The following is a 14844-nucleotide window of genomic DNA, read 5'->3' on the forward strand; positions in this document are numbered from 1 at the left end:
CTCACTGTGAGTCGCCGTGAGCACCAGGAGAGTTGGCCTTTTGAGACGCACCTGCTTCTTTCCTCACTGCAGTTATAAAGTAGCTGGCAGGAGGAACTTAAGGAAGGATCTGTTTTGGCTCAGAAGGTATCAGCCCATCTTAGCAGGGAATGCAGGGCAGAGAGCAGCTTTATCTAGACTCATTTACATGGCACTGGGCTTGGAAGCAGAGAACTCATGCTGGAACCAGGAGTAGGCAAAACTGTCCAAGGCTTAACCTCTTTGACCTCTGCTTCCACCAGTCAGGCCACACCTTCTAAATGATTCACAGCCTTCAAAACAGTGCCACAAGCTTAGGACTAAACGTTCAAAACAAACCTATCAGAGACACTTCAGATTCAAAGAGTAACATTCAGCCCTTGACCCCCAAAGGCTCACTGCCATCTCACAATACAGACTGCATTTAATTCAGCTTCAGAGAAAGCCCTGTAGTCTTAATCACCTTTACACTGTTTGAAAGTTCAAAGTCTCTTTTGAAACTTAAGGCATGCTCAACTGTGAGACCAGTAATAACTTAAATTACATACTTTTAATACATAAAAACATTCCCATTCTAAAAGGGAGAAATGAAGGTAGAGCAAAGAGAGATATGACAAGTGTGATAGTGAAAACATTAAATCCTAGTTTTACGTCTGGAATGTGGGACAATTTGGTGTTAGCTCTACCCTTATCAGCCTTCTTGTCTGTCGCACACCCCGGCTTTCTCTAGGACTGCTTCCACTAGGTACCTGAAACTTTCCTTGGCAAATGTTCCACATTTCTGGTATCTACAATATATTGGGGTCTCCATTGCAATTTAGGTTTTACCCTCCAACTCTCATGCATGGATTTTCACTCATGGATTGCCAGAGAATCTGACCCTACTCCACACTGCTGGCCTCGCAGGCTTTTCTCTAGAGCCTCAGTCAAGCCTCTATGACCTGCAACTCTTGCATTCTGCGATGCTCACAAAGCCATCACTGCGTGGAAAATGTAGTTCTGCTGCCAGCTTCATGTGTTGCTGGGTCTTCTTGGACACAGATGACGTGGCAGTGTGTGCGTAGCTACTCCTGGAAAAAATACTTCCTAGGTGATCATTTTAGAGAAGGTCACTCCTGAATCTGTCCAAACATTCCCTTTTTATATTCTGAAGCCTTTGATAAGGGGGTTCTTGGCCTTAGGGCACCTTTCTTTCCTACTGTCTCAATGTAAAGCAGCCATTTCCTTTGGATAGCATTAATCTCTTACAGTGTTAGTTACTTTGTCCACACTTACTTTGTCTACAACTTTAAATATAATTGCACTTATTTCCTTGCCAAGCTAAATACTTTCATGTCTTGCTGCTCTGCTCCCCCACACCCCTCCCCCAGTGCTCATAAACTTGGCTAAAATTAGAGCTGAGTGTTACGCTCGGCAGGAGTGTCAAGTCAGAGGCTGAAGCCTGTTCACATGGCATGGACCAGGAAGCAAAGAGTTTATGCCAGAGCATAAATAAATTTAAAATTCATTGTTTTCTTAATGTGTATGTATGTATACTGCTTGAGGTTGTGTGTATCATGTGCATGCAGGTGCCCAGAGTAGCCAGAAGGGAATCCTACTCCCTGGAACTGGAGCTACAGATGGTTACCTGGTGTCTGACGTGAATGTGCAGCCAGTGCTCTAAACTGCTGAGCCACCTCTCTGGCCCCTAGTCTATTATTTTTACATTCAGCATTACTCAAAGCTTCAGGACGCAAGCGACATGTGGTCAATTATTTAGCTAGAATGGAACATAAGTGATCTTTACTCCAACTCCTGATAAAGTTCTTGTCCCCAGCCAAAACCTTACGGCACAGTCTAGATTGTTCACATTTCTAGTGGCATGCTGGTCTTAAGAACACCACCAACGCAGCTCACTAAGCTGTGCCTACAGGTGGGGCTTTGCTGGTGGGCATCTCCAAACTGTTTAATGTTCTTCCTCAAAGGCCTTCAACCAGTCAGATTTAATCACAACCACGACCCCAATTTTCTGTGATAAGTTGTTATTTTTAACTACAAAATATTGGCAGGAGTAACTTAAGAGAGGAAGGATTTATTTTGGCTCAAGGATTCACAGGGTCTCAGCACATCATGGCCTACTACTCCAGGAAGAGAAGATACCTGGGGAACACTGGGTGATAGGGGTCAAGGTGGACACTGATGACGACTGACCTGAGTGTGTCAGACAAGTGTTTCATGAAGGACAGAACTGGTTCAGAGTCACAGAAGCAACGGTGAACAGGAGCTATCTTGGGTTTGGCAATGAGAAGCTTTAATTTTAAACTATTTAAATTTATTTATTTAAATTTGTTAGATTTATTTAAATTAAATCATAGCTATGGTTTTAACTAAAATAGGTATGATTTTAATTACAAAAGGCCTTTAAGGAGGTGATTAAATTAAAAACCCAGCAGTGTCCTGGCATGAAATGGAGATTAAAGGACACAGGGGTATAACGGATGCTGCAAGAAGGTGGCGATCTGCAAACCAAAGGAGAAGAAACCAACCCTGGCAGTGCTTAGATCTTTGATACCCACCCTCGGATGATTAAAATAAAGTGCATTTCCATGGTTTACGTCACACACCCTGTGGTCTCTTGCTGCAGCAGCCTGAACTGACTAATACAGTTGCCCAAGGCAAAGTGGGCCTAAGTGAAGATTCTGAGTCAGGGCACCGTGCCCAGCTCCCAATGGCTTTCTGATAGAGTATCTCCCTGGCTGTTTCCTTAGCACTGTCCTTTTCAAGAGCCATCACATTCTGAACACTGTTCTGAGGCATCTTCCCTCAGCAGAGATAGCCAATCCTACTTCTAACATCTTATATTCCTGGTCCTTTGATTAAACACAAAACAAAAAAAGCAAAAACAAAAAAAGCACAAGGGATAGGCACTTCATGAGTACTTTGGAAATGGAGGTGACATCTACTCACTGTTCAGCCATATTTGGGTCTATTGAATCAGTTTCAGTCGGTGTTTCAGGCAAGGAGGAGCCAGATTCTTGAATCTGGCACAGTTCCTCATCAGTGATGATGTCAAACACAGCATCATCTGGTGCTCTGCAGACTGGGCTGACTCCTGGGTGGTGGAGGCAAACCAGGAGAGAAAAAGACATACAACCATTATGCACAGGACTGGGGTAACAGTGTGCTGCAATGGAGAACAAGGCGATGGAGTGAAACTTAAATGGTTTCTTAACTTTATTTTATGTAAGTATGAGAGAAAGACTACTGGGACATTCCAGAAAACGGAGGGACCATGTAAGATTTTGAATACGTAGCCTCAAGACCTCTCTTAAAGGCAGGGTGGAAGTTTCAACTACTTCCACAACCTCTCAGACCCTTATTTAGAAAGGGGAAAATCAGGATAGAAACTAACAAAGAACTGTACTGATCCAATGAGACAATCTTCCATAAGACACAAGCAGAAATAATTTGAAGCAGATTTCCTGATTTCCTCCCCCTTCTAGTCCACTGTTGTGCAGAAAAGAACCTCTCTCTCTCTCTCCAGGGCTCTGCAGGAGGCGTTGGGTCTTTTGTTTGGCCCTGACCACTCAATAGGCAGCCACTGTGCAAGTCTGCTGCCCATGAGCACGTACCATGGCAGACAAGAAACGACCTGTGCGGTAGGGCAAGGGAATCTAGGGTACAGAGGCATGGCGGCTTCGCTGTCCTCTGCTGTAGAGGGCGTGCTTTCCTCTCAGCTCTCTGTGATAGAGAAGCCGAAGGCCGAGGGACAAGAAGGACTCGTTACATTTAACCTGTCTTCCGAGGCTGACAAAGGGATGGGAACTGGGTGAGAGAGGTACAAACGAATGCTCAGCAAGGACAACACAGACCAGAGCAGATGGAAGCGCTTCCATGTTCCTGGACTGAAATGGTCAACACTCTATGAAGATGTCAAGTCTCTGCAAACTGATCTCCAGACTCAATGAGATCCCAATGAAAACCACATCATGATTCACTTTTAGAAACCAAGAAACTCATTCCAAAATTTCTATGTTCAGTAAAGAATAAAATTGGAAGGCTATCTTTGCTTGTCAGTAAGAGGCATTAGGAATCTATAGCAACCAGCAGCACACACCTTTAATCCCAGTACGTGGGAGACAGAGGCAGGTGGATCTCTGTGAGTTTGAGGACAGCTGGTCTACATAGTAAATTCCAGGATGACCAGGGCTACATAAAGAAATTGATACTGTCACAAATAAGCAAAAATACCCAAAAAACAAACAACAATCAAACCAAACAATCTATACAGTGAGGAATTGGTGTGGGAAAAAAAGGCACACAGATGAATGGAGTGTAACAAAGCCCAGAAATAGACTCAAATATGTGAGGTCAGGGTTTTCGTATGTTTGTTTTTTGGTTTTGTTTTCAATTGGCTTTTTGACAAATATATTACCGCCATACTACAAATTAACTCAAAACAAGTCACACACACACCCTAAAATAGTAAGAATCCAGGTGTGATGGCACACACCTTTAATCAGCAGAGGCGGGCAGATTCCTGAGTTTGAGTCTAGCTCAGTCTATATAGAGTTCCTGAACAGCTGGGCTACTAAGTGAGTCCCTGTCACCAACAAACCCCCCACCGAATCACTCACTCACTTAACCAATGCAAAAAAAACCTCAAATCCAAAATTTAAAGAAGAGGAGGAGGAGAAAGAGGAAGAAGAGGAGGAAAAGAATGGGGGAAAGAGAGGAAGAAGAAGAAGAGGAAGGAGGAAGGAGGAAAAGAATGGGGGAAGGAGAGGAAGAAGAGGAACAGGAGGAGGAAGAGGGACCTTTAAATCCTTTAAATACAGGGTTAAGCAAAGTTAGATACATAAAAAATCTGAAACATAAAACATGATATGAATTTTACTTTAACTACAACTTCTCTTCAAAAAGAAGATTACAATACAAGCTGTAAATTGGGCGAAAACATCTTTAAAACATATCTGATAAAGAATTCATATCCCTGTAGCCCTGGTCAGAAAAGATCTGAAGACCGCAATGCTGTGTGTGAAAAGCACAACTCCCATGCCTGAGTGGTAAGGCCTATGGATCCATTTAAGCAGGAGAGGAGCAGGATTCTGGAGGCTATGTGCCTTGCATTCAGGCTATCAAAGGAGAGTTCACAGGACCAAATCAGCCAGCAGTGATGCCCGGACAGGGAGAAGTCCAGCGTCCAGCTGATAGCCCGGGTCAACTATCAGGGTGATTTGGATGCAAAAGTAGCAGGAATCAAACCATGTGCTGTGTCTGTTTCTTGGATGAGGTGGAGGACACAAAGAATCCAATCTCCTCAGCCATTGAGAGAAAAGAATAGATACTGAAAGTGCAGTTGCTGGTCTTAGGTTACCATAGGACAGACAACGCATATCAGGAAAGAGATATCAGAAGACAGACTCCTCAGTGTAGTACGGTGTGTATTTCATTGGTAGTACGTGTGTACACACACTCCTTATTAAATCACACTCAATCATGGCAGGAGAAAGTTACTCCCTTGTCAACTCTAGTAATATAAGAAAGTTTTGGGTTGGTGGTAGTCTATGCACCTAAATGCATCTCTTAAGACACCTAAATTTGGAAGCCATTGAATGAAGTTTGCTCAAGATAACTGGCCATAGTGAGAGAGCAGTGACATCTATGAACCCAGGAACAGAGGCCTGACCTTGGCTTCCTATGGCCTGGGGGTGTGCTTCAGCTGGAGACACCCTGGAGCTGGGCTCTCCCTGGCTCGTGCCCGAGCCACTGCTATCGGGAGATCCAGGGCCTTCGCCGAACTTCCGGAAGCAGGCTCGGCAGCAGCGTTCCTTCTTGCCGCTGGGCTTAGTCACAGCGTAATTGTTACAGCAGTAGTAACAGAAGATGCGGCCACATATTCTGGGAACGAGACAAACACAGGCTGTGAGAACGACACACAAGGGAGAGCTTGAGGTCTGCTTGGTACTAGAACAGGTCTCTGTGTTCGGTTCCTGGTGGCCCATGCCTCTGCCTGAAGGAGCTGTGTTCTCTGGCACCATCTGATTTCCCCTATAGGCTCAAAACAGCTAACAGGTTGCTGGTCTCCAAGTATTCCACATGCCTGTGAGTTCCCTTAAGTCCACCCACATCCTTTTGGGGGCTGTGAGTAGCCCACACTTGTCTTAGACCCTCCACCTGCAGCCATGTCTGTGCCCACACATGTCTCAGACCCTCCACCTGCACCAGCCAGCTGCCTGCTGCTGACCTGCAGTGATGCCGCCGCACGATCCAGCTGAACTCCCTCTTGCAGTCATGGCAGTGGTTGGCCTCCATGTCCCCAATACCTTTCTCTTCAGCACTGAGCTTCTGCTGGAATTCCAGTGCATCGGACTTTTGCCAGAGAGCATCTTTGTCCCTGCAATAATACCATATTTTAAGAATCTGCAAGAAGCTAAGAATGACCCCTGCTTCATTTCAGAAAGCTGATATCCAATGTTCCAAGCCACAGAAGCTAAGGCACTTTTCCTCTTCCCAACTTGAGGTCTTCAAAGCATAGGCTCTCTGACGAGGCTTCCAAAGGCACCCAGACACACTGGGTTTTTCTTTTAGCCCATGTGATGTGAGAGTATGTAATAGGCACATGATATATACAGAAGGCTTAGTCAACCACAAGGAACTGCCAGTACTGATATATCACTCTAATTATCTAATTAACACTAAAACCAAAAACTACTGGAGGTGTAAGCTTAAGCATTCAACCAAGTTGATAATGGGCATGGTACGAGTGCACCTGCAATAAGGAATTTGCCTGCATGTATGTCTGTGTACTTTTACATGTGCAAGGCCCGTGAGGTATAAAGAGGGCACCAGATCCCCACGATTGTAGTCAAAGATAGTTGTAAGCTGTCTTGTGGGTGCTGAAAATTGAACCCAGGTCCTCTGGAGGTGGGTAAGGATTAGGAACGCAGAGGTAGCTGGCTTTGTTCAAAGATTCATAAACTATTACAAGACAGGTAGACTCATCCTCTGGGCCAGCTTGGTTTTCCAGCTGGGCCACAGTATCTGACCTCGATGTTGCTAGGAAGCCGGACCGTGAGAATGCTACTTGGCTTCTCTAGCACATTCCTCAAGAAGGTATCTGGAATTCTGATGAGCACACCTAGGCATACCACACTCATGGCTGCTACCACCACAAATGGAAGGAGTCAGAACTTATCTGCCCCAAGGTTTTACCAAGTGTCTCTTGACACGTTTATTTTTCAAGGTGTATTGTGTACGTGCTCTTGTCTTGGAAGCTGGGTGTAGTAGCACAAATCTTTAATCCCAGAACTCAGGAGACAGAGAAGCAAGTAGATCTCTGTGAGTTTGAGGCCAGCCTCATCTACATAGCGAGTCTCAGGTCAGACAGGGAAGTATAGTAAGATCCTGTCTCAAAATAAAATACAGAGAACAAAGCAAAAATATCTCTTGTCTTGGAAAGCTTGACATGGAGTGTTCATAGATGAAGTAATATTGTGCCTGGATTTTGCTTCAAAGCAATCTAGAGGTGGAAAAACAAGAGTGGCCACGGGTGGATTCCTGTTGGACGATGCTGAATTCTTATGACTTGAGTTTGAACTAACTCATGTGTTTGAGCCCTTGGCCCCCGAAAAGCTAGCGGTGCTATCTGAGGAGGCTGTGCAACTTTGGAATGGAAGGCATGGCTGATGAAGGTGGGTCACTGGGAGTCTCTACTTTGTCATCTGCTAAGACACGGAATATTACTACTGCCTTAAGTTCTGACTGCCATGGACTGAAGCAATGCCACTGTCATGCCTTCCCTGCCAGGGCTGCCTGAGACAGATGGTTTGAACACCAGGCCAAAACATGTCTTTCCTCCCTTAAGTTGCTTTTGCCAAGTATTTCGTCACAGAAAGAAATAAAGGAGGGAAGGAGGGAAGGAGGGAGGGAAGGGAGGAGGGAGGGAGGGAAGGGAGGAGGGAGGGAGGGAGGGAAGGGAAGAGGGAGGGAGGGAGGGAGGGAGGGAGGGAGGCACAGTGACAATATTTTATCTTGCATACTTGATTCCTTTAAGAAGTTAAAGTTGTGAACGACTTGCAAGCATTTAATAATCAGAGCATTTCACATAAAAATTCAGCTTTCATATCGTCTTAGAAAGTCAGGCACCATGGCTACTCTTGAGTGCAAGAACATGTTGGCTCCCTCAGAGCCCCTGCTAGTTTGACTCTCACATGGGTGCTGCTGCTGGCTTCCCACAGGGAGGCTTGATCCTACGAAAAAGGGACAGACAAGAGGAGACGGCTCCCTGGAGCTGGGCAACAGCTACAGGGAAATGACCAAAGTTACTAAATGTCATTTCACTGTCATTCTTAGCAAAACACCCAGAGTTTGGACATAGCCCTGCATGACCACGGAAACCCAAACCCACAGAACAGTGCCATGATCAGGGAGACTGGCCTTCCAGATGGCCAAAGCCTAACCGGCTTCCCAGCAGCACATCACTGGGCAGAGCTAGAGGAGAGGGGCCCAGTCTCACTGTCATTTTCAGAAACGCTTTTTTCTAAGAAAAGTCAGTCCAGGACAGGGTCCCTGACTGCCCCACACTCACCTAAGTAGCTCTATCAGCCGCTCCTCAAGGTATTTCTTGGTTCTGTTCAGGTCATCTAGGTCTGCAAGCATCTTCTGATCATTCCTTTCCCTGTTTGTCACCTCCTGGCAGAGTCTGTTGTAATATTCTTGGATTTTTGATGTGGCCTTTTCAAGTTCCCTCTGAGTTCTGGGAGGTGAGAAGTAAGTTTTGCTGTTAGCCCTGATATTCAGCTTCCCGGGATTTCTGGGCTCTCCTGGCCTTCAGTGAGAGGTCCTGCAGCCCTCTGGGCCTTTTCCTCTCATGGTGAGATGTGACCTGCTCCACATGGGTTATGCACTACCCCAGAATCTGACACTCTCCCTACTTCCCCCTCAAACATAAAGGGGTATTCTGAGATGGCAGAGACACTCCAGGATGGTAACATACTTAAAGTGAGTGGGACATGACACTCCTGTAAGGATTCCTGGGCAGGACCTAGGCTGGGAGTGGAAGACTTATGGGATAGTGATGGAGGTTGAGCAGGAGGCAGAGTTAGGACATAAAGGAGAGGTGTGGTCTCTCAGGGGTGGTTACAAAGAAGGAACTTGCTCTTGGGGTCCCTGGGGAGGGCGCTGGGCCCTCAGCAGGCCTTCTACCTGATACATTCTCCAATCCCCTGAATTCTGTTCTAGACCCTAGGGAGTCTGCGCAGGAGAGGAGCTGATGGAGCTGGCTGGCTGCCCAATCTCATGCATCCCACACACGGTTTAACTATCCCCTTCCATGGTAGTTTCTAAGGATGCTATAAACCCCAAGACACAGCAAGGTAAGAACTGCACTAAAGTCACATTCTATGGAAAGCCTACATTGTTTGCATGCTTTCCAGCCAAGTCTGTTCAGCCAAGGGTGCACAAGCAGCCCTGAGAACAAGCCACAAGCAAGCAGGGCTCAGCGCTGTTTCTCCTTCCTGCCATTCTCACTCTGTGCCTCCTTTCAGATTTTTGGAAGCATGCAGTTAGTGTGTCCTTTGCTGGAGGTAAAAAGGGGTACCAGATGAAACAAACGACCTGCCTTGTGTGAACGATGGCAGAAGACGGCTGACTTTCCGGGGCAAGCTTCTGACCCGTGTTTTCTGGTGGCATGACTTCTGCAAGATTTTCTCATCTCGTGCAAGTGGCTGACTTTCTATAATGAGTGCACCTACCCTCTCCCTGAAGACCAGCAGCAGCTGTGTGGGTGACCCTGTGAGTGACCTTTCCAGGTGACCCCGCGACTGACCTTTCCAGGCTTATTTGAAGAGTCGTACTTTCTTCATCCTTGTGCAGCAAAGTGGACTGGCACTCTGCAAGGTGGCTGCTGGTGCACTTCAACTTCTCCTCCACGGCTGCCTTGTTGACCTGTTATAGGACATTGGGGAGAGCACACAAACCTTATTCCTCGCCCTCAATGGAAGAAGAGACTGCTATGCTAGCCACACTGCCTCACGAGGCCATTTCTAAGGGGAAAGGTTTGTTGTGCTGGAGCTTATGAGGCCAGGAACCTTTGTTCTGCATTTGTGGGGAATGGCCTGCTCTTCAGTGGGGTGCTGGAGTGCAGGTGGCATGGAGTGTTGTTACTGCCTGACACTAGAGAGTACCAACACAGGTGACTAAGAACAATACCCTCTTAGCCCAAAGTCCAGGGCGTGGAAGGGAGTCATGGCATAGGCTTGGAACATTGTCTGAACCAATAGCTGTCTCAGTTTGAGAACTGGCAGCGTTGTGAGAAACAGCGTTCAACAATCCAGTGAAAGCAGGCCCACCTTCAGTTCCTGCACAGCGTCCTGAGTCATTTTCAGTTGCCGGCCTTGCTCTTCTAGCTGGGCCTTGAGGCTTCCACACTCTTCATTGGCTGTCTGGGAAGGATAAGGAAGGTGTCATAAGAGAGAGGCTCTTGCTCTGAGACTCCTTCACTTTTATTACCAAGTATCTATCCTTCAAGTGGCTCAACAGGCTTCTTCTCTACTGGCAACAAAATACAAGTTTGCTACGAAAAGAGACTCAGCTTGTTCTTCAAACAGAATTACTTTCTGCAGGTGAAAAAAATGGTCCATGAGCCTCAGGGATGGGGTGGCTTGGGGTGGGGAGGGCACTTTTAGGAGAGGGTGCAGAGTGGGCTGAGGACACAGAGGCCTAGGCACAGAGGGTTAGGGTCAGACTGTGCCAGACTTTGACCCATGTTGGTTTTGGGTTCTGCTGTTGCTTCGGTGTTGTGTATGCAGTTTACACGTTTTATGTATGCAAAAGTCTGTGTGTGGAGGCCAGAGATCGACACTGAGCATATGTATTTATTTATTTACTTTGAGACAGAATTTCAGTATGTAGTCCAGGCTGGCCTGGAACTTGTCATATAGACTAGGCTGGCCTTGAACCCACAGAGATTCACCTGCTACCACCTCCCAATTGCTGGAATTAAAGATGTATACCACCTTGCCTGGCTCTCCACTTTTTATAATTTTTTGTTTTTATTTATTTTTAATAAAAATTTTATTTTTAGCTGGGCGCAGTGATGCATGCCTGTAATCCCAGCACTCTGAGAGGTAGAAGCAAGCGGATTTCTGTGAGGCTGAGGCCAGCCTGGTCCACAGTGTGAGTTCAGGACAGCTGCTCATGTTCCCGCCCTTTCTTCAGCAGTATCAGAGGCTCAGGCTCTGCTGGGGTCTTGCGGCTTTGTCTGCTTTAAGGGTCTTGCTTTCCTAACTGAGCCGGCTCCCTACACTCTGTCAGCCATCAGGACAGCAGAGGAACTGATGATTTAATAAGGAATAGAGCCAGGATTTAAGCTGTCACAGACTGGTGACCTGTGGAGGATGCAGCTCCCAAACTTATGGCTGAGCAAGAAGCTGAAGCTCATGTGCGGAACGGGCAGTGCACACACGCACAGCAGGGGAAGCAGCAGAAGGCCGTGTGCACTCCTTGAGTGGCTGCTGCCTGCTGCCTTGTGGGGATAGAGAAATGGGCTGCTAGATCTGATGAAAATTCAAAAGAGGCTACAGAACTGAATTTGTGTACACTCTGCTCTGCCAGTGTTGGCTACTAATTTTGAAAAACGTTCTGTGTGGGCCAACATCTGCCACAGCCTAAGTGGAGGCTGCCGGCGAAGGCGCTACTCCCCATGCTCTGCCTGGTGTGTCTCTGTACAGAAGTGTGCGCTACAGCTGAACGGCACCGGGCATTTTTTGATCTTCACCTTTTTCTTGCTGCAGAGCTTTCTAATTATGGAGCCAGGTGTACCTTGAGAAATGCCTAAAGCTGAGCTTACCTTCAATCTGTTCTGGTGGTCCATGATCTCAGCACTTAGCTGGAACTTAAGAGCATCTCGTTCCTGGTTTGCAGCCTCTTGGAGGCTCTGGGTCAGCTGCTCGGCCTGGGCCAGCTGTGCCTGCAGACCAGAGCATGAACTGGCCGCCTCCTCAGCTGTCTTCAGCTTTTCCTGCAAGCTCTCGTTCTCTTGCTGTAGTCCCATCACTTGGAGCTCCAAGGCCTTTCGTTCCTGTAGTGCTGCCTCTTTGGAGTCCCGGAGTTCCTGGGCCAAGCTACCCAGCGCCCCCTCCAGTCGATCCTTCTCGGCTGTCAGGGCACAGACCTGTATGCCGAGCTCAGCCGTGTCTGTGTTGGCTCGGTGCAGCTGGTCCTGTAACTCTGCATGCTCCAGGTGGGCTCCCTCGGAGCTGCACCTCACCCGAGACAGCTCTGCATGCAGGGCTTGCAGCTCTTGTTCCTGCTTCTGGGCCTTGCAGATGCTCTCCTCCTGCAGGATGCCTTCTCTCTCTGAGCACTGCAGCAGCTCCTGGACATGGGCCCTGTTGAGCGCTTCATTCTGCTCTTTCAGTTGTTGCACTAGGGTCTTGTGCTCCCTCAGGACTGCCTCAGCCACGCTCAGCTGGCTCTGTAACTTGTCTCGGTCACCAAGGGCCACCTGGAGCTTGGCCTGGAGGTCCACCACCTCAGTCTGTAACCGCTGGGCTTCCCCCTGGTGAATTTCCAGCTGTGCTTGAGACAGGGCCAGTTGGGCTGTCTTGACTTGAGGTAGGCTGAGTCCCTGTTGGCCTTTTTCTGCAGAGAGGGCCTCGATTAGGTGACTCTGCTGCTGGCACTGGCTCTCAAGAGCTCTGAGCTCCTGGGCCTGGGCTTCTGTCCGAAGGCGGCACTGCTCTGCCTCTTCCTGCAGGCGCCGACACTCACTCTCCTTACTCTGCAGGGCAGCCTCCTTCTCTGCCACCTGGGCTTTCATAGTCTCTTTGGCTTTCCTCACAGCTAGGAGGCTTGCTTCCATCTGGTCTCCCAGGTGCCGGATGCTGGCCTGCTCGGCTTCCAGGGAGGCTAAGGAGCCCTGGATGGCTGCCTCTCGCTGCTGCAGTGCCTTGTAATCAGTTTGCAAGGCCTGCAGTTTGCCTTCTAGGAGCTGGTTGCGCACAGCCATGTTCTGCAGCTCCTTCTGTAGCTCCTGGTTGACCTTTTGCAACTCCTCCTGGTCTGCCTCTGGCGCTGTGGTATTGCTCACCCGCTCTTCCTGGAGGCACTGCTGCCCCTCTTCTGGACTCTCCCCAGCCTGTGGTGGGACAGAGCTCGGGGAGGCCAGAGCCTCCCTACTCTTGTTGGCTGCCTGCACCTCAGCTAGTTGCTCCAGTGTGCTTACTTTCTGGCTGAGGCGGTCTCTGTCCTGTGTGAGCTGCTTCTTCTGCTCCTCCAGGTCACTCACGAGCTGACTCACCTGTGTGAGCTGGGTCTCCAGAAGCTGCAGCTGCCATGTCAGAGACTTGGCCTCCTGCTCCAGCAGCTGCTTTTCTTCTCGTTGCTGTTTTCCCTGCTGCCTGGCTTCTGCCAGCTCCTGCTCCACTGAGCTCAGGTGGGCCAGGGATTCCTGCAGCTGTTCCCGGAGCTGAGAGGACTCTTGCTTTTTTCCAGCTAACTCTTCCTGAAGTGGGGCCACATCCTTCACTAAGTGCTCCAGGCCAGCCCGGGCTTCCTCCTTCAGCTGTAGTTCCTTGGCCAACTGCTCCAGCTTGATATCCTGCTGCCTGTTTAGCTCCTGGGCCTTGGTGTTCTCTCCTTCTAGGGCTTCAAGTTTTCCCTTCAGCTCCTGGACCTTCAGGGCCAGGTCAGCAGGAACTTGCTCTTGATGAAATTTTGTGTCCAGAGATGGATTTGCCCTCTTCTCAGCCCTGGCCAGGCAATCTGAAAGGCTGGCTAAAAGCTGGTTCTTCCTACCCAAGGAGTCTCTCACAGCCTCAAGCTTCTGCGCCATGTTCTCGAGCTGCAAGGCTGAGTGGCTGTTCTCTTTTTTGTCCACGTTCCGCTCCAGGGCCTGCAGGCATGTCTGCAGCGTCTTCACTGTGGCCTGGGTGGCCTGCCCCTGCTTCTGGAGCTCTGCCACCAGGCCCGTGAGGCCAGCGCTCTCCTCTGCCTGGAGCTGCTCCCCCTGCCTGCTGACCATCGCGCGAAGTGCTTGGTTCTCCCTGTCCAGCTGCTGAACGTGCTCTTGTAGCTGTTTCTCCCGAACCTCCAACTGGTCCAGTTCCAGCCGCATCTCGTCGAAGCCTTCAAGTGCTTCATTGTTTAGGGAACTGTTCAGGTCAAAACTGGAGGCCATCTCCTGAGTCTAGAGGAAAGTAAAACACCGGAGCTTTGGAATGAACCTGCCCATTATTTGGATAGATTTTGTAGTCAGTGAAAGTAGAAGTGCAGACAGAGGAACTGCCTAACCCTAAGGTATGCTTTTAGAGCTACTCCAAAGACTAGAGCCCGTAAACTGCCACAGGTCAGAGCACACTCAGGGTCTCACAGCCCTGCTGCTAAGCAGACTCACGTCTCTCTCAGCCTCCATCAGCTTTGAGTCTAAAGGGCACTGGGTCTCAGGAAACCTAAACTCAGTCACACTGCAATTACGGTTAACGCACTGTATTATACGCCCAGCACCAAGCATGATAAGAATCACAGCTGGGGTCAAAGTGCAGTCTTTTCTATGTTTAATGCTCTTTATACACAACGACTACTCTTGTGCTGCAAATAAGTTTCTATCACATAGTTATAATAGGTTCCCATTTCTGAGAAGATGGGGCCCCCAACCATTGTTCTCAAGCACTCTTCCACTTGCTCCCCCACTTATGACCAGGGTGACCTAACTACTCCCTCTTTCAGAAGAAAGAGTTGGAGCTTCGAAGTTAAGTAATTTTCCCTGAGTTGGACACTGGTAGGTGACAGGGTCAATTCTAACCTCAGCGCTGTAAAATACTTTAAATATTTTAGGAGTGCAGT

At 48.4% G+C, this 14844-nt stretch overlaps 1 protein-coding gene across 3 annotated transcripts in view; it reads right to left on the reverse strand.

Moving 5' to 3' along the window:
- Positions 1 to 14844, reverse strand: part of Fyco1 (FYVE and coiled-coil domain autophagy adaptor 1) — a 76156-nt gene that overhangs the window by 37187 nt on the left and 24125 nt on the right. For all 3 annotated transcript variants that reach the window (XM_051140286.1, XM_051140287.1, XM_051140285.1), the window contains exons 8-14: positions 11849 to 14188; positions 10350 to 10442; positions 9827 to 9945; positions 8588 to 8755; positions 6245 to 6394; positions 5687 to 5898; positions 2965 to 3109 (exon numbers count right to left, since the gene is read on the reverse strand). In XM_051140286.1, coding sequence (XP_050996243.1) covers positions 2965 to 3109; positions 5687 to 5898; positions 6245 to 6394; positions 8588 to 8755; positions 9827 to 9945; positions 10350 to 10442; positions 11849 to 14188 — 3227 coding nt within the window. The remainder of the gene's footprint in view (positions 1 to 2964; positions 3110 to 5686; positions 5899 to 6244; positions 6395 to 8587; positions 8756 to 9826; positions 9946 to 10349; positions 10443 to 11848; positions 14189 to 14844) is intronic.

This window comes from Acomys russatus, chromosome 32 (assembly GCF_903995435.1).
Source record: "Acomys russatus chromosome 32, mAcoRus1.1, whole genome shotgun sequence".
Taxonomy (NCBI): domain Eukaryota; kingdom Metazoa; phylum Chordata; class Mammalia; order Rodentia; family Muridae; genus Acomys; species Acomys russatus.